This window comes from Haematobia irritans, chromosome 1 (genome assembly GCF_050003625.1).
Source record: "Haematobia irritans isolate KBUSLIRL chromosome 1, ASM5000362v1, whole genome shotgun sequence".
NCBI lineage: Eukaryota > Metazoa > Arthropoda > Insecta > Diptera > Muscidae > Haematobia > Haematobia irritans.
Window position 1 is genome coordinate 254,048,227 of NC_134397.1, and position 20,580 is coordinate 254,068,806.

The 20,580-nt window shown below is 23.4% G+C and overlaps 1 protein-coding gene across 3 annotated transcripts in view; it reads right to left on the minus strand.

Moving 5' to 3' along the window:
* The window catches only part of how (protein held out wings), a 183,648-nt gene that overhangs the window by 67,317 nt on the left and 95,751 nt on the right, over nucleotides 1–20,580 (minus strand). For all 3 annotated transcript variants that reach the window (XM_075289898.1, XM_075289888.1, XM_075289907.1), the window contains exon 3: nucleotides 2,130–2,263. In XM_075289898.1, the coding sequence (XP_075146013.1) occupies nucleotides 2,130–2,263 (134 nt within the window). The remainder of the gene's footprint in view (nucleotides 1–2,129; nucleotides 2,264–20,580) is intronic.

Below are 20,580 nucleotides of genomic sequence, written 5' to 3' on the forward strand. Positions count from 1 at the left end.
ACATTATTTTCTATTGTTTTATTTCCATTCTTTTTTTCAGTTTTTTTTTGTTTGTTTGTTTTTGCTACGAAACTTTTGAGATGCGTTTGTTGAAGTGGCTCTATGTTATAAGAGTAGGGGCTAGTGGTGAATTATAAAGGTGTACGAAAGGGGAGGTGGTTGTGGAGGTGGTATTGGTATTGAATATTTGTTTGTGTTGTACATTTCAAAGCTCAGTGAGTATCTGGTACACCGGAAATCAGTTTTTAGGTGTGCCCCCAGTGGTGCGTTTGTCGTCGCATTATAGACTTTTATGCCGCCAGTCACATTTCGTCTATGGCTGATAGTCTGAGATGATAGTTTTCAATTTCAGTTGGAGATTTTCTTATGGTCTTTTTTGGTTGGATTATTTATTTTTTTTTTTTTTGAAACTTTTAGTCAATATTGTTGACACAAACATAAAAGATACATAAAAACACTGCCTTGGCAATACAATAAAAAGAAATCGAGAAAATAGTTTCTTAATGGATATTTTAATTGAAGACAAAGTAAATGGATAAACAAAAATAAACAATTTTTTGGAAATAATGTTTTTTTTGGTGATGAACCCATCTCCTTTTGCTTGAGTCAGTCCCATTACTTTATTATTTTGAACAATTTTGTTTTTCAATAGTTTCCAAATATTGTTTTTCGTTTTTTTGTTCACCACTTTGTTTTTCTTTGCCAAGTGTTACAAACGTAAGTGTTAACAACAATGAGATTTTACATAAACCATTAATATTTCATGCGGCAACAATAACAACAACAACAACAGAATTTGATCTTATATTCTCTCAGCTCATTTGTTTTAGCATATGTGTGCTCACGCCTAATGACGATAGTCAACACCCTGTTGATGATGATGATTCTCGTATGTTGTTAGTTGTCGAATGGGTGGGTGGGGGGTGGTATAACTATAGCCTCTCCCATACATACATTGCCTTCCAAATGGTTGTGCTTCATTTCACTTCGTTTTCATTTGCATTTACATCATAGCTATAGATTTTTAATAAATTATTTTTTGGTTTTGTTGTTGTTAATGAGGATATACAACTGTACATGAAATGCTCATTTTAAATTCCATTTGGAGCGCTACTGGAGAGTTTTTTTGTTTGTTTTAATGTCTCAAAAAATAAGGAAGGAAAATGAACCAGCTATCATTCATTTGAAGAGTAAACCGACTTAATTATAACCTTACTCAGGGGTCCTTTAAATATTTTAAATTTATTTCCTTCAATTTACTCTACGAGTAAAAGTGGTGAATGCGACATATAATCAAAAATCCTCTCCGAGTACCAAATTACAGTTTAAGGTTTTTAGTTTGATAGGGTGAACATAATTATGTCTTTATAGGGAGCAGAGAGTAGGAAAAAACAAGACAACGAAACTGTGAGGTGAAACTCCATCAGTAGATGGCAGTCATGAAGAAAATGTCTCTAATATCATCCAGTTTTTGTCGGCGTTTCTTTCAACTATCAAACAGTTTGCGTCGGCGTCACCCTGTTCTGTTCTCTGTCGGTTTAACGAAACCTAAGGAAAATAGGATTTCGAATATACTTTGTAATAAGAAATGTTATTTTTTTATAAATGTTTTCATTCTATTAAACTTTTTGACAGACAATTTGAAATTTGAAACTGCTGATGTTTCTATAATTAATTTATCAAAGCAGCGCTTCGACCGCAACGCTGGTAATACCAAAAGCTGAGATCATTGTGTGATATCGATACGTTTGACATTTGTTTTCTTTGCAGAAGAGAACTTTTCATTCTCTTGTATTCCCTACTCTCTGGTATTGATTTTCGATGAAAGATGAGATAAAATGATTGGATAAGGATAATTTAAATTAAATTAGAAAAAATGATTTCACAATTAGAAAAACGTATTTGCATTTAATTTTTATTTTTACTTATGAAAAAATGTGCCAATTTTTTGTGCCACGTTTTAGAAATTCTCAACGGTAATACTGACTATAAACAAATATAAGTCTGTAATACTAAAATTTCAACTTTTTGCTGAAGTTTATCGTGTTATTTTCAACTTGGTTTAATTTACTTATTTTTATATATTTGTTTATTTGTTTTTTGTTTGTTTTAATTTTCTTAGTACTTACATCTGGGTGTTCTCGCACAGGTACATAGACTTTTTCATTTAATGTTACGGCTGGACCCTCTGGTTCTGGCAGCATAAGAGGTTCTTTTTTCACGCCATTTATTTGAAATAGTGAGGCACGGACACGGGCAATTTCTGTAAGAAAACAAAATGGAAAAAATATTGAGTATAAAAAATTATAGAATGTTATAAAAAAAGTTAATATAATTAAAGACAAAAGAACAATACTCCCACACACAGAAAAAAAATTCAGGAAAATTTTTCCAATTAAAATTTTAAATTTAAAATTGAAAAATTTAATTTATTCAACCAATAGAAACAATTAAAAAATTAATCCAAAAATTAATAACATCAATTAATATTTTAATTGACTTTCAATTAACCTTTTAATTGATACTACCATTTCTGTGATTGAAGACATTTCAATTAAAAATTAATTGGATCAAATAATTTCGTGAATGAAGACAAAAAATATATTTTTTTGTATACATGCACACAAAAAAAAGTTTGACCTAATATGAAAGAATTATAGGGCATGCGTATTATCCAATCATAAAAAAGGACAAATTTCTTTAAAATAAAAAAGTGCTTTAAAAATTGTTTTCTTCATATTTTTTAATTTGGCAATTTTTAAAGATAGAAATTTTTAATTAAAAAAAAAAAAACTTATAATAATCTTTAATTTAATGAAAAAACTTATGAAATAACAGAAATATTTTTTTTTTTTTTGGTTAAATATAAAAAAATGTTCAAATGAGAAATATTTTGACAATTTTGGATTTTTGGTTTAGTTTTTTTTTTTTATTAAACCAACATTTTTGCTTTAACATGTTTACATAAACTGACATTTATTTGTATATGAAATGAAAAATTAAAATTCCGTAAATGAGATCGCTATCGTAATTTTCATTTTATGGAGCCTAGATTTAAAGGCCACTAGATTTTTCCATACCAAAAAAAAAACAAAAAAATAAAAAAGAAACATGAATAATTACTTTCTGTACCAAACGTCACGAAAAAACAACGTCGCATAAATAATAATTTTTTAATTTAAAGAAAAAACTTATAAAATAACTGAAATATTGAATTTTTTTAATTAAAGAAAAAAAAAACATTCTAAAGGTGGGTATTAAGTTCGAGTTTAGCCGCTAAAATCGCTAAATTGAAAACTAAATCAGTAAAAAAAGTCATACAATTATAAAAATTTTGTTGCAAATTTTATTATAACTTGATGAGGAATAGCCCAAAGCAAATTTCCACAAAGATTGTATTCCTTCAAGTGGATTAATTAAGAAAAGTAATCGTGAAAAAATAGCAATTTTAGCGGCTAAACACGAACTTAATATCCACCTTAATATAGGAATTTTAAATCTTTGGTTTACATTTATTTTCAAATGAAGAAAACTCTCCTATATAACATATACATAGAAAAATTTCACAAAAAATTTTCCTATTAAAATTTTAATTGAGTTTTAAAAAATATTAAATTAAAAATTTAATTGAATCAAAAAATTTTTTAATTGAAACAAAAATCAATCACAAAAATTAATAGTATCAATTAATTCTTTAATTGCGCTTCAATAATTAAAATATTAATTGGATCAATTAATTTCGTGATTGAATCAGAAACAAAATTTTTGTGTGTGTATACAGAATAAAACATAAGTCTGAAATTCCTTGTAATCTCGTTGCCATTGCATGAATACCTAAAAATAAATATTTGTAAATAGTTCGATATATATTTTTTATGTTTATAATAAAAATTTGTAAACCTATATTTTAATTATTTAAAAACATATCATATTTTATGAAATCTCAATAGTTTGTCATTATGTCAGTACATGTTGCTCGTGAACCATGAACGTAAAAAATATAGTTCATATTGTAATTAAATTAATTTAAATCAAATCAAATCAAATCAAATCAAATTAAATTAAATTAAATTAAATTAAATTAAATTAAATTAAATTAAATTAAATTAAATTAAATTAAATTAAATTAAATTAAATTAAATTAAATTAAATTAAATTAAATTAAATTAAATTAAATTAAATTAAATTAAATTAAATTAAATTAAATTAAATTAAATTAAATTAAATTAAATTAAATTAAATTAAATTAAATTAAATTAAATTAAATTAAATTAAATTAAATTAAATTAAATTAAATTAAATTAAATTAAATTAAATTAAATTAAATTAAATTAAATTAAATTAAATTAAATTAAATTAAATTAAATTAAATTAAATTAAATTAAATTAAATTAAATTAAATTAAATTAAATTAAATTAAATTAAATTAAATTAAATTAAATTAAATTAAATTAAATTAAATTAAATTAAATTAAATTAAATTAAATTAAATTAAATTAAATTAAATTAAATTAAATTAAATTAAATTAAATTAAATTAAATTAAATTAAATTAAATTAAATTAAATTAAATTAAATTAAATTAAATTAAATTAAATTAAATTAAATTAAATTAAATTAAATTAAATTAAATTAAATTAAATTAAATTAAATTAAATTAAATTAAATTAAATTAAATTAAATTAAATTAAATTAAATTAAATTAAATTAAATTAAATTAAATTAAATTAAATTAAATTAAATTAAATTAAATTAAATTAAATTAAATTAAATTAAATTAAATTAAATTAAATTAAATTAAATTAAATTAAATTAAATTAAATTAAATTAAATTAAATTAAATTAAATTAAATTAAATTAAATTAAATTAAATTAAATTAAATTAAATTAAATTAAATTAAATTAAATTAAATTAAATTAAATTAAATTAAATTAAATTAAATTAAATTAAATTAAATTAAATTAAATTAAATTAAATTAAATTAAATTAAATTAAATTAAATTAAATTAAATTAAATTAAATTAAATTAAATTAAATTAAATTAAATTAAATTAAATTAAATTAAATTAAATTAAATTAAATTAAATTAAATTAAATTAAATTAAATTAAATTAAATTAAATTAAATTAAATTAAATTAAATTAAATTAAATTAAATTAAATTAAATTAAATTAAATTAAATTAAATTAAATTAAATTAAATTAAATTAAATTAAATTAAATTAAATTTAATTTAATTCAATATCAATCTCTATATATTTCATAAAACTTTGTCAATAACAGCAATTTGCAGTTATTTTATGATTAATGTTTCAATTATAGGTAACATGGTTGGTTCGAACCGTATGCCTTTAAATGGAACTGAAATTCACAATAACGATGATCATTAGCAGCAACAACATTGGCATTATCGGGCGACAGTTGTACTACCTTGCAATAACCATTTATGGTCACATCTTTTCGAGGAGTCGTCATTATATGTAAGGAGCTTAGTTGAGAAATGAATCACCAGCAAACAGACCATTATGAATAATTGAGTGATCTCCATCAATTAAAAGCGATACGAAAAAAAACTTATTAGCTTTTTTGTTTTGTTATAAATTTCATTTTAGTCTTCGTATATGGTCTAATAGGTGAGCAAATAAAATGGCATAAATTTGAATTTTAATTAATATTAATATTAACTGGCATAGATACGAGTATAGCGGGTGGTAGGTCATATACACTGAAGAAAAAAATTGGTTATAGTGGCCAACACTATCGATAATTGTCCAATTCGATAGTTTTTATAACCCTAAGAAGTATTAAATAGATCCTGTTGCACACAATCCAATATTATTTACTCATAAAAAATCACATGATTATAATTTGCACGTGTTAAAATCTTAAGAAAAACGTCTACAAAATCAAACCCAGCATTACAACCCCATCAAAATACTCGTGGTGTGACAGAGTTCATTTGACAAGATTTCAAGAATTTATGGCACACACTGTGGCGCCTTTTTTTGCATAAAAAGATCTATTTCAGCCAGATTTAAAAATGGCCAGTAAACGAGTGCCACTTGACGTAGCTGGCCAACTAAATGGGCAATTTGTCAATAGAAACAGGAAATTGATATGAGAACGCAGTTCTATATCTTTGTTATTCCCTTCTTCTTCTTCTTCTTTTGCGAATCGAGAATTTATTTTTGCAATTAAAAGAAAATACGATTCGAACGAATACCAAGTTAAAGAAACAACGAGAATATCCCATAGAGGGTGGTTAGTTTTAGACATTGATTACCTGCTAGTCCTATAAATCGTTCATAGAATCGAATGACAAATGTAAATATTGAAAATGAAATAAGTAAGTAAACAGGTCGTTGTCTGTTTTTTTTTTTTTTTTGCTGATATGACAATAAATGAATTTGTTATTTTCAAGTGCTTACTGCTGAGAATTTATACCAAACCTCTTTAAATGACATTGGCAAGAAGTTGTATGACTTGCCGCCAGCTGGTGAGGTAATTCTCTAGGAGCCAAGTTTTCCAGTTTGCTGTGTGAGCGCTCAGAAGCAGGTCAACAGAACAACTTGAGGATCATTAATTAAAATATTGTTTTCATTTTTTTTTTTTTTCATTTTTATTGAAAGGTTTTGCAACTTTTTATAAAATATTTATATAAATAGAATCTTTTGTAAAAATTTGCAAAAAATAAATAAATAGTAATAATAATAAACTATAGTAAAAAACTTGTATTGTAGAAATGACCGGTGCAACTAAATTATATTTCGTACCATGAAGGGAGAAAAAGTCGTAAATATCAAAATTGGAATATAATGTTGATCTATCTTAATTTTATAAAATTTTATCTAACCTATATTACAAACGCCAATATGATAACAAATAAGTTAAAATATTTCAAGGAAGTTTATTAGACACAATGATTTTGGTTTAAAAAAAATCGCATTTTCAAGAAAATAAATACCAAAAATATCTTTGGCGCCATACGAAGTTTATGATGGAGATATCTGTGGTAAAATTGGAATATTATTAGGAAATTCGTATCTAATTTATATTAAATTTAGTAAAATTGCATGATTTGTGTATAACTCCTTTTTTTAAAAAATTACTAAAGTGAAGGAAACTTTGTGATTTGAACTAAAACATAAAACTCTCCAGTCAAAATTTTTTTTTTTTTTAAATTAAATTAAATTTAATTTCTTTAGCAGTGCTATCTTAACATCATTACTGTTGTACATCTCATCATGATCTTGTTTTACAGCTTTATGTTACTTCTAGCGCTAACATAAGCTAAGATGATATATCTTTAATGGTACTATCATTGTTCTCGATACTCAATAGGTTATCTCTCTAACATAATAACAACTTAATGCGTCTCAATCTTATTCTCACGTTGAGAGATATCTCATTTTATTTGGGTGGTATGTTCTCACTGAAATAATCGTTTGTTGTGATTCTACATTTGTATTGGTTTATACGACTATAATGCTCATTATTGACTTTGGCTATTGATATGTTATTAGTACATCGCTTATGATAAAAATTCCCTCAAATAATGTTAAGAAATGAGAGCTCTGTACACAGGAACATTTTGCTGACAGAATGTCAGTAGCAGTCTTCACAATACATAGCAGATATCAGATCTTCTAATGGCTTTGTAAATATATTTTCATGAAGTTTATCTTCTGAAATGAAATAAAAGTACACTGAAAAAAAAAACCAGTGAACCCACCAAGAAGAAAACTTTAATTTAATTTTAGAAAATTTTGAATATTTTTAGAAAATTTTAACTAAACAGTATTACAAACGCTGGCATCACGCCGATGTAATTGAAATAAGTAAATATTTTTCGACAAATTCAAGAAAATTTATTAGACATAATTAAGTTTTTTTACATGTTAAAGAAAAATTTGTAGTTTGAAGGAAAAAAACGGAGTTCAAAATTGCAAGAATGTCTTTAGTGACATATGAAGTTCATGATGAACGCATTTGTAGTAAAATTTGTAAATTTAAAGAAATACTAAACTATTTTGTGGAAGCCACGAATTTAGTTAATATTTATGCTTCATTTGTATATATTTTTTTCATCGGTTTTAGTTAATTTAACTAACGTACGCAAAAAATTATTAAAGTAAATAAAGGTAACTTTCTACAAACATTATAACTCACTGAACTAAAATAAAGTCAAATTGGCTTTAGTGAAATAGAGAGTTCACTCTTTTTTGAGTGTAGTTTGCGCCTTTCTTTTTGCAGAAAATTAAAGATTTAATTTAAGTCAAATTTATCACAATATAGAAAAAAATATCCTTATCAAAAATATTTGCAATTAAAATTTTGATAACACGATTTTTAATCGAATTTAAAAAAAAAAAAAACTCATTTACGAATTGATTGAAAATTGACATTTTAATTAAATAAAAAAAGTATTGTCAATTCAAAAAAAAAAAATGAAAATTGTTTTCGGAATTAATTGCTTCTATATAAGAATGTTCTAATTCATATAAAATTGCAAGACATTTATTTCACCCAAAAGTAAAATAATTATAAATAAATAAATAAATAAATAATAATAAAATAAACAATTGAATATTTCAATTAATACAATTTTTAATAGAATCTATTAACATGTAAAGCAAAAAAAAGGGAACCAACGAGAGATCAAATTTGACACTTGGCATATAGGAAACTTCCAATTTTTTCTGGAGATTTTTTTTTCACAGTAAAAATTTGCAAGAATTAGTTCAGCTGTTTTTTAGTCATAAACAAATCATTCGTGCAATATATTTTACAGTGTCAATTAAGAAGTGTAGTCACACATATGCATATTTTTCAATTGTTTTAAAAGCCATAAATTGGACAGGATCATTTGTATGTACATTTCTACTAATTTTAGCAAAAACGAGTAAAATCCATTTTTACTCTCTTATAAGTTTTTACTGAAAAAGAACGTAAACAGACCTAAAGTTATGATGAGTACAATAGCCATGTTATCCAATAATAAATCAAAGAGAACTTTTATTGTAGTGGGACTATGTTATTCTATAAAAGTTATCATGTGTTTGTGATAATGACACACTGATAGTAACATTTGCATAATGAAGAAATTGGAGAGTGGATGTTCCAAATGCTATCCAAGAATGAGAGTAAGAGCTGTGGAGCTGGAGCAAATGTAAGGGTGAGTACAATTGCCATGTTACCCAATGATATTGTAGTGAGACTATGTTATTCTAGAAAATCTTCCATTGTGAGAGTATAATTGAGAAGCACAAATGTATCATTGTGTTTGTAATAATGAGAACGCTGATAGTAACATTTAAATAATGAACAAATTAAAGAGGGGTGTTGAAAATTGAATCGCAATAATTGAGAGTAAGAGATGTGGAGTTGGGTTAATAGACTAAGCGAGATATATTGTAAACATGTGAATTCCTCTTGACTAGAGTAGATTGTAGACAATATAACTTTGAGTCTAGATAAGAATGTTGAGAATGAGGTAAAATAATCCCTGTGATGATCAACAAAGTTACTACCAAAAATTAATGTTAACTCAGTGGCATTACTCTATTACAAATTTGGCGACCTTGAATTATTAATAAATGTTAAGGACCATCGCATCAACATTGTCCAGATATATCATCTTTGCTTATGTTAGCATGGGAACTAACATAAATACGTAATAACATTTAATGAGAATCTTAACAGGACAGATTCATATTAATGCTCTCAACGATAACGGATTTATTTAGCTCTGCTACATTTCTAATTATTTTTAAATCTCATTTTTATTTCCATTCTAGTTTATTTTATCTTATTATTTCATATGCTTATTCATACTGTCCTTCAGAATTTCATAACCCTGAGCCTTCATCCGAAACAGCATAGAAAATTGTTTATTAATCTGTGTTGAAGTCATCGAAATCAACTGACATCATTTCTTTGATGTATTACAATAGTATACTGCTTGCTCTCATATTTAATGATCTATATTCTTGTTCCATGTGATCGTTTTTTTTTTTGTTTGTTTTTTAATCTATGACTTGTTCTCATTTTAACACCTTGTTTGTCATAAATTTTAGAACATAATTTCCTAGATTTATGTTCGAACACTAAGGACCCACAAATCATGCATACAATTAAGCAGACAAGAGAGAGGGTATAGGTGTTTTGTTCTCTCATACGCGATATTATATATAATTGGTATTAGATCACCTAGAGATCAAAATCTACCATATGAATGAAAATATTGGCATTTGTTCTCATAAAATTGGCCACTATATTGATTTTATACGATCACAAGTGATAGCACAAATGTTTTTTTTTTTTTAAGTTAAAATTAAGTGTCTCAACCGACATATGGTTGATTTCATTGTAGCTTTAAGTCCCCCCTCCCTCACCCTTTTACACCTTCTTATGACTTTTTGCCATTGTCTTCTCATGTCTAATGAATGTAATCCATTCATAAAAAAAGCTCTTAAAGTTTTCCATTGTATTCGCTGGCCTCTGGTTTTTTGTTACTTTAGTGAATTATTATTGGCAAACAGCTCTCCACCAAACACCATTACTAGAGATTGCATCGCCGGCGTGGGTGTCATTTGGTTTGGTTCTTTAACACAAAAATCATGTTTATTGTTGCGGTAATTGTTTTTTGAAGCATGAGTTTTTTTTTTTTGTTTTCTTCAATAGATTCCAATCAACCACTTGTAGTTTGAGGGAACCGTATAGTAGAGACCAATTGGTTTGTATTTTTTTCACGGAGCAGATGCTATACCATATGAAAGAGCATATATTATTTAGCCAATTTGTCGATAATAAGGAACTACGATCAAAACCATAAAAATAAATTAATAGGATTTTAATGATATTTTATAGAGAATTTTGTTATTTCATTTTACCCAGAAATGAGACTGTTGATCAAATTAAAGTTAATGAGAAAATAATATTTGATTTTAGTATAGTTTTAGAAAAAATTTAAGAAATTTTCCCCAGACCAATTAAAAATTGTCATTATTTCAAGTTGGTTATAAAAATTATGAATTAAACGAGGGTATAATTTTCAATGATCGTACAACAACGATGTTGAATGCTAAAGAAAATTTTACAATTTTTCTCAAAAATAGTAAGAATAAACTTTTTTTTGATTCAGTCTTTCTTTATTTCAGATAAAATAATATATAACACAATAATTTGTTAGTCCCGCGAAGCCCTCTAAGGCTTGTCTGCATTTTTTTAAATTAAATTTTAAGTTTAAGTTTAAATTTAATTTAATTTAATTCACTTTAATTTAATTTAATTTAATTTAATTTAATTTAATTTAATTTAATTTAATTTAATTTAATTTAATTTAATTTAATTTAATTTAATTTAATTTAATTTAATTTAATTTAATTTAATTTAATTTAATTTAATTTAATTTAATTTAATTTAATTTAATTTAATTTAATTTAATTTAATTTAATTTAATTTAATTTAATTTAATTTAATTTAATTTAATTTAATTTAATTTAATTTAATTTAATTTAATTTAATTTAATTTAATTTAATTTAATTTAATTTAATTTAATTTAATTTAATTTAATTTAATTTAATTTAATTTAATTTAATTTAATTTAATTTAATTTAATTTAATTTAATTTAATTTAATTTAATTTAATTTAATTTAATTTAATTTAATTTAATTTAATTTAATTTAATTTAATTTAATTTAATTTAATTTAATTTAATTTAATTTAATTTAATTTAATTTAATTTAATTTAATTTAATTTAATTTAATTTAATTTAATTTAATTTAATTTAATTTAATTTAATTTAATTTAATTTAATTTAATTTAATTTAATTTAATTTAATTTAATTTAATTTAATTTAATTTAATTTAATTTAATTTAATTTAATTTAATTTAATTTAATTTAATTTAATTTAATTTAATTTAATTTAATTTAATTTAATTTAATTTAATTTAATTTAATTTAATTTAATTTAATTTAATTTAATTTAATTTAATTTAATTTAATTTAATTTAATTTAATTTAATTTAATTTAATTTAATTTAATTTAATTTAATTTAATTTAATTTAATTTAATTTAATTTAATTTAATTTAATTTAATTTAATTTAATTTAATTTAATTTAATTTAATTTAATTTAATTTAATTTAATTTAATTTAATTTAATTTAATTTAATTTAATTTAATTTAATTTAATTTAATTTAATTTAATTTAATTTAATTTAATTTAATTTAATTTAATTTAATTTAATTTAATTTAATTTAATTTAATTTAATTTAATTTAATTTAATTTAATTTAATTTAATTTAATTTAATTTAATTTAATTTAATTTAATTTAATTTAATTTAATTTAATTTAATTTAATTTAATTTAATTTAATTTAATTTAATTTAATTTAATTTAATTTAATTTAATTTAATTTAATTTAATTTAATTTAATTTAATTTAATTTAATTTAATTTAATTTAATTTAATTTAATTTAATTTAATTTAATTTAATTTAATTTAATTTAATTTAATTTAATTTAATTTAATTTAATTTAATTTAATTTAATTTAATTTAATTTAATTTAATTTAATTTAATTTAATTTAATTTAATTTAATTTAATTTAATTTAATTTAATTTAATTTAATTTAATTTAATTTAATTTAATTTAATTTAATTTAATTTAATTTAATTTAATTTAATTTAATTTAATTTAATTTAATTTAATTTAATTTAATTTAATTTTAAAATAAAAAAAAATTAATTTTTAAATTTAAATTAAATTAAATTTATATTAATTTTTTTGTTTTCTTTGTTTTTCTTTTTTTAGTTTTTATTTATTGTAGTTTATTTAATCGTGTATATCCCTAAACATACATGACCTATTCAAAGTCTTGCAAATATTTATCCAGCTAACATATTCAAGGTCTATGACCGTATAGACTTCACTGATCGTTTGAGAATTAGAAAAAAACCCCAACAACCAAACAATGTGTCATAATTTTTGCAACAAATATAACCAAGTATGGATATCGATTTTTATGACGTCTATAACAATTATTGCTCACATAAAACGACAGCAACAACAAACAAACCATTAAAATAAATAAATCGAACAAAATCTCAAATGGCGATAATACCATAATAAACGAGTAGCAAGCAAACAAATTGACAAGAAGTTATCTTAGGAGGTCAAGAGGATTAAGGTGGCGGCTCACTGATCAAATGATGGCTTTTTGTGTCGGAGAGGCTTTGGCTTTTTCACTAAATTCACTATCTATCCCAAAACCCACATCAACCATTACCATCATTCGTCATATGTTAATACCAACTACTGCTGTAAAATCTGATGCTAACAATGAAGACAAGTTAAGCGCCACTTTGTCCACTGAACTGTCGATGTTGTTGTTGTTGAAGACTCTGTGAATCAGTTACAATAGATCTCATGCTCATGAGTTATTTTAGTGTGAGCAATTGCTCCATGATCTTTTAACGATGGTGACACCAAACGTGTCGCCATGAGCTGGATCAATTGTTACACCATTTATGGCTATATTATTCTGTGGCAATCGTGACCACTGTGACATAAAGTGTGTCAAAGCAAACATGCGAAGGAAGTTATGGGTATTGACGACTCTGTGGCGATACCAAATCATCGTGTGGCTTAGGAAAAATGTTTCCTAGTGTCTATTTTTTTAATTAAATGCTTCCTACGTTTTTTGAAGAATTTTATAGTTTTTTTTTTTTAATATTTAATTAAGACCATGCAATGATCGACTTTTGATTTCCCTTGATGAGAGAGAATTTCACCAACTGACGTACCATAATGGTACGTAAATGTCTTAAATTCTAACAGAATATAATGAAGAGAACACACTAGAAAAACTATCATTGATGAGAGAGAAGTTCACCACATGTTATACCATAATGGTGCGAAATTGTAACAGAATATACTGAAGAGAAAACGCTAGAATAATAACATATGGTGATTAAGCAAATAGCTCTCAGTGACAAGAGGGAAGTTCACCACCCGTGGTGCCCTAAGAGACGTTCACCATCTATGATTCATAATGGTACGAAAATGTCCTAAATACTACCACAATATACTGAAGAGAAAATGCTGGAAAAGTCTCTTTTGTATATTGAGCAAACAGATCTCATTGACAAGGGAGAAGTTCATCACCAATAAAAATCCATATAATAAATAAAGGATATTAAAAAAAGAAAGGAAAAAAACACAATTTCATTACCTAAAAGTCGTATTTTTTGGAACATTTCTTTCGATCAATTAACACGAGCTATTTTTTTTTACCGATTGACAAATTGTTTCGGATTCCACATAAACAAATTTTTTTGAGTGGTCCCACTAATGCCTAAGGTTGTCTCAATCTCACGGTAAGTCACATGACGATCTTATAACATCAGTTGGCGTCTAGCGCCAGGGAATGTGATCACCTTAAACATGTTTCAGGAGAACTACAGCTTAAGTTGTCTTAAGCTCCTCTCAAACACCTAATCTATCACCCACTTCTTTTCATGTTTTTTGACATATATGGAGTTTTCTTTTTCATTTGATTACTTTTCATTACAATTATATGCAAATTAATAATATTTATTAGAAAATATAACGTTGGCATTATTAAAAAAACACAAAATCAAAAGAAACCAACACTCATTTCTAATAAAGAAAACAACATCCAACACATAAATTATAATTAAAAGTAATTTTAAAGGCATTAATTAAATTGAATTTCTTTGAAATATAGCGCATATGGCTTTCTCGAAACCTGTTGGCTCCTTTTAAGGGTCTCTCGATCTTTTTTTTTTTTTCATTGAACATTTGCAGGTTGTTATCTCTCTGTTTGGATTTTAATGAATGAGAGTATATGCATGAGCCTTGTATGCGTTAGCGTTTATTTGTCGTTTTAAGCTTTAATGGTGGTGGGTGTTATAATTGTGTTGTTTACCTTATGAGAGTGAGACAAAAACATAGACACGCTACTCGCCATTTAGGTGGTAAATATGGAGAATAGATGAATAACATAAGTGGAGCTTAAAATTATGGTTGTCGTTTCTTTGATACAATCATGGTCATAGTTTATTTTTAATTTGTTACTGTGTTTTTGGATATGATTTCTTTGTTGCTGCGATTGTTTTTTCTTTTGTGTTTTTAGCCAACACAAATTAACCAATGCAACATCGATTGTTTTGTTGTTTTTGTTTTGTGTATTTTTGCGGAGGATTTTGTCGGTTTATAGGTGTTGGTAAAATCAATTTGATTATGTGAAGGTAATGGGATAACCTAATGATTATTTCTACAACGAAAGTATTCTCTTCGTTAATTTTTGGCAAACAATCTGCATAAAAAAGCGAAAATTTTATTGTTTTCCCCAAACAAATTTTCTGTAGGAAATTTTGTCAAAATTATAGATTCTATAGAAAATTTTAACAAAATTTTATTTCTATAGAGAATTTTGTCAAAATTTTATTTCTATAGAAAATTTTCTCAACATTTTAAATTTATAGAAAATTTTCTAAAAATTTTATTTCTATAGAGAATTTTCTCCAAATTTTATTTTTATAGAGAATTTTCTCAAAATTTTAAATTCAATAGAAAATTTTCTCAAAATTTTTTTTCTCATTTTCTCAAAATTTTATTTCTATAGAAAATTTTCTCAAAATTTTATTTCTATAGAGAATTTTTTCAAAATTTTATTTCTATAGAAAATTTTGTAAAAATTTTATTTCTATAGAAAATTTTGTCAAAATTTTATTTCTATAGAAAATTTTGTCAACATTTTATTTCCATAGAAAATGTTGTCAAAATTTTATTTCTATAGAAAATTTATTTCTATGAAAAATAATCTCAAAATTTTATTTCTATAGAACATTTTGTCAAAATTTTATTTCTATAGAGAATTTTGTCAAAATTTTATTTCTATTTTAAATTCTATAGAAAATTTTCTAAAAATTTTAAATTCTATAGAAAATTTTCTCAATTTTTTTTCTCATTTTCTCAAAATTTTATTTCTATAGAAAATTTTCTCAAAATTTTATTTCTATAGAGAATTTTGTCAAAATTTTATTTCTATAGAAAATTTTGTAAAAATTTTATTTATATAGAAAATTTTGTCAAAATTTTATTTCCATAGAAAATGTTGTCAAAATTTTATTTCCATAGAAAATGTTGTCAAAATTTTATTTCTATAGAAAATTTTCTCAAAATTTTATTTCTATAGAAAATTTTGTAAAAATTTTTATTTCTATAGAAAATGTTGACAAAATTTTATTTCTATAGAAAATTTTGACAAAATTTTATTTCTATAGGACATTTTCGCAAAATTTTACTTCCATAGAAAATGTTGTCAAAATTTTATTTCTATAGAAAATTTATTTCTATGAAAAATAATCTCAAAATTTTAAATTCTATAGAAAATTTTAACAAAATTTTATTTCTATAGAGTATCTAGTCAAAATTTTATTTCTATAGAAAATTTTCTCAACATTTTAAATTCTATAGAAAATTTTCTAAAAATTTTAAACTCTATAGAAAATTTTCTCAAAATTTTAAATTCTATAGAATATTTTCTCAGAATTTTATATTACATAGAAAATGTTGTCAAAATTTTATTCTATAGCAAATTTAGTAATAATTTTATTTCTATGGAAAATTTTGTCACAATTTCAAACTCTATAGGAAATTTTCTCAAAATTTTATTTCTATAGAAAATTTCGTCAAAAATGTATTTCTATAGAAAATTTCGTCAAAATTGTATTTCTATACAAAATTTTGTATACATTTTAAATTCTATAAAAAATGTTGTTAAAATTTTATTTCTATAGAAATTTTTCTCAAAATTTTAAACTCTATAGAAAATTTTCTCAAAATTTTAAATTCTATAGCAAATTTTCTCAAAATTTTGAATTCTATAGAAAATTATCTCAAAATTTTAAATTCTATAGAAAATTTTCTAAATATTTTAAATTCCACAGAAAATTTTGTCAAAAATTTCAATTCTATATATAATTTTGTCAAAATTTTAAATTCTATAAAAAGTTTGTCAAAATTTAATCTGTATAGAAAATTTTGTCAAAATTTTATTTCCATAGGAAATTTTGTCAAAATGTTATTTCTATAGGAAATTTTGTCGAAATGTTATTTCTTTAGAAAATTTTCTAAAATTTTAAATTCTACAGAAAATTTTCTCAAAACTTTATTTCTATAGAGAATTTTGTCAAAATTTTATTTCTATAAAAAATGTTGTCAAAATTTTATTTCTATAGAAAATTTTCCCAAAATTTTATTTCTTTAGAAAATTTTGTCAAAATTTTATTTCCATAGAAAATTTTGTCAAAATTTTATTTTTATAGAAAATTTAGTTATAATTTTACTTCAATAGAAAATTTTCTCAACATTGTAAATCCTATTGAACATTTTCTCAAATTTTTAAATTCTACAGAAAATTTTGTCAAAATTTTAGATTCTATAGAAAATGTTCTCAAAAATTTTAACTCTTTAGAAAATTTTCTAAAAACTTTGAATTCTACAGAAAATTTTGTCAAAATTTTATTTTTATAGAAAATTTTCTCAAAATTTTATTAAATTCTATAGAAAAATTTGTCAAAATTTTATTTCTATAGAAATTTTTCTCAAAATATTATTTCTACCGAAAATTTTGTCAAACTTTTATTTCTATAGAAAATTTTGTCAACATTTTAAATTCTATAGAAAATTTTGTCAAATTTTTTTTTCTATAGAAAATTTTCTGAACATTTTAAATTCAATGGAAATTTTTCTCAAAATGTTAAATTCTATAGAAAATTTTCTCAAAATTTTATTTCTATAGCAAATTTTGTCAAAATTTTATTTCTATAGAAAATTATGTCAAAATTTTATTTCCATAGAAAATTTTCTCAAAAATTTAAATTCTATAGAAAATTGTCTCAAAATTTTAAATTCTATAAAAAGTTTTGTCAAAATTTAATTTCTTTAGAAAAATTTCTCAAAATTTTATTTTCATAGAAAATTTTCTCAAAATTTTAGTTCTATAGGAAATTTTGTCAGAATCTTATTTCTATAAAAAATTTTGTCAACATTTTATTTCTATAGAAAATTTTGTCAACATTTTTAATAATTAATTTTTATTAAAGTAAACCTTTTTGTAAACTCATTATTTTCAGTGTATTTGAAACAAGAAAAACATTGTATTTCAAAGTTTGTTTTCTATTTGTGGTCTTATTTGTATGGGCTTTAAGTATCGTATATTTTGTGTTCAAATCCCTTTTTTGGCATATGGCAAGGCCATACATGGCAGCTTGAATCTTCTTGAAGCAATACGAACGGCGACGATGTGGGCTGGATTTATAGTTTTGGTTTTTTCGTTACGGTGTCAGTCAATACATACGTCCGTCTGTCCATTCATCTATCCTTCCATCGATTTGCTCGCTCGCTCGTTCATTTATTCGCAATGACGCATTTGAGTATTGAGTCGCGTCAAATCAGATTTCATTTGATTGTTGGCACAACAAACTACAAATATCGCCTTGTAAAATTTTGTTCTTTCTTCGAAAAATACATTCATACATTTAACACTCATCAAAAAAATCAATATTAGATTTTTTTGTAAAGCAAAAATATTTGTCAAAAAAAAAGAAATGAATGCAATTGCTGGCATCCATCAGCATTAGCATTTACAAAAATCATTTCTTTTTTTTTTCAATTTTCCTCAAAGGCATCAAAAGGGTTTTTTTTTGCTCAAAAACTTGTCAACAGATCCACCCTCCCCCCGTCATGGCTTTTCTAGCTTTTTATCGTTATGGCTTTGGTTTACTGTGTGCTCGCCACTACTGGGCATGAACATTTGGGGTTTATTAAAAATGAGCACTTAAAAATTTTTAAAATTAGCCTATTGCTGTCAATAAATTGTCAAATTTATGCCAATAGAATATTTGAGATTTTGTCGTTTATTTTTTTTCGATTTAGCCAACAAAATATGAAATATGGATAACAGCAGCAGCAGCAAAAACATGATGTGATCATAAATTGTGATATATGCCATATTAAACGTTATGCTTGGATATATAAGAAAAAATAAAAATCAATGTAGATTTTATCAAATTTTCATAATAAAAAATTGTGAGTAATCTGATCGCCACCAAGCCCCATGAAAATGAGTCCCTACAAAACAAAATTTAAGAATGAAAATTTTGCAAAAATTTTCTATAGAAATAAAATTTTCATAAAATTTTGTATAGAAATAAATTTTTTCTGAAAATTTTCTATAGAAATAAAATTTTTGAGAAAATTTTCAATAGAAATAAAATTTTGAGAAAATTTTCTATAGAATTTAAAATTGTGAGAAATTTTCTATAGAATTTAAAATTTTTGAGAAAGTTTTCTATAGAAATAAAATTTTTCAAAATCAGATTGTGAGAAATTTTCTATAGAATTTAAAATTTTTGAGAAAGTTTTCTATAGAAATTAAATTTTTCAAAATCAGATTCGCGTTTTATGTTCATTTGAAATATTAGGGTTTATTTTCAAAATACAAACGGGCCACAAAAATTTACTCCCCAAAAAGATGAAAACCTTTTGTTGTTGTTTCAATACTTTGCCCATAGGAATTTGAGAATATTTTTTTTAAAGAATTTTTAATAACAAATACTTAATGAGTCATATATATCATTAGCCCACACAATTGTTTATGTGAGATGTTAATTTGTAGACGATAACACTTCGAATATCATCTAATATTATTAGTTATTGATTCATGCCTTGGAATGATGAGATTCCTAGTAATATTTCAGGGTTTAAACTTTGAAATCAAAACGAAAATTTAGGAGACCAAAAAAGGTGAAATTAACAGCAAATTAACTTAACGTTTAATTAGTCATTATTGTGCAGCAGCTCATCTTCTAATCTTGAGACAAATGACACATTCCAAGTACCACAATTACTAGTAAAGATGCAAATCGATTACGATGACCTTAAGATTAATCTTTCCATTAGATTCAAGTCATTCTGTAGGGGGTGTTTAGACGCTCAGCATGCATTCAATCGACACGTTATCAATGAGTATCAGTCATTGCAAAATTGATTGGAATTTGCATACCATGCCCCATGGTAAACACAAAAAAAAAACCTAAAAAGCAGTTTTTATTTTTCTTCAAATTCATGGAACAATTAACAATTCAAATTAATTTTTCGTTGAACATATTTATGTCATTCAACTGTGCTGAATGTGCAGTATCAAGAATTATTTAATATTGAATTAATAGCTGGCATTCGATTCGATATACATAAATATATAAAAGTAGCTTAGCACATTATCTACGATCAAATGCCAATTTATGAATGTCGATTGGTCATAACTCTTCTTCGATGGTGCATTTTATAAAGCAACTAGACAATCATTGCGTCATGGAGTAGAGTATTTTTCATTGCTTTTATTTTGTTTATTTTTTGTGTTTTTCCCTCTCTCTCTCACTCTCTCCCCCCATAATGCAAATTCTCATCTAAAATGCTCTTGTTTAAATAGTTCTATGAAAAATGAGGAGAAGACGACTCTGCTTTAGCTTACTGAGAAAA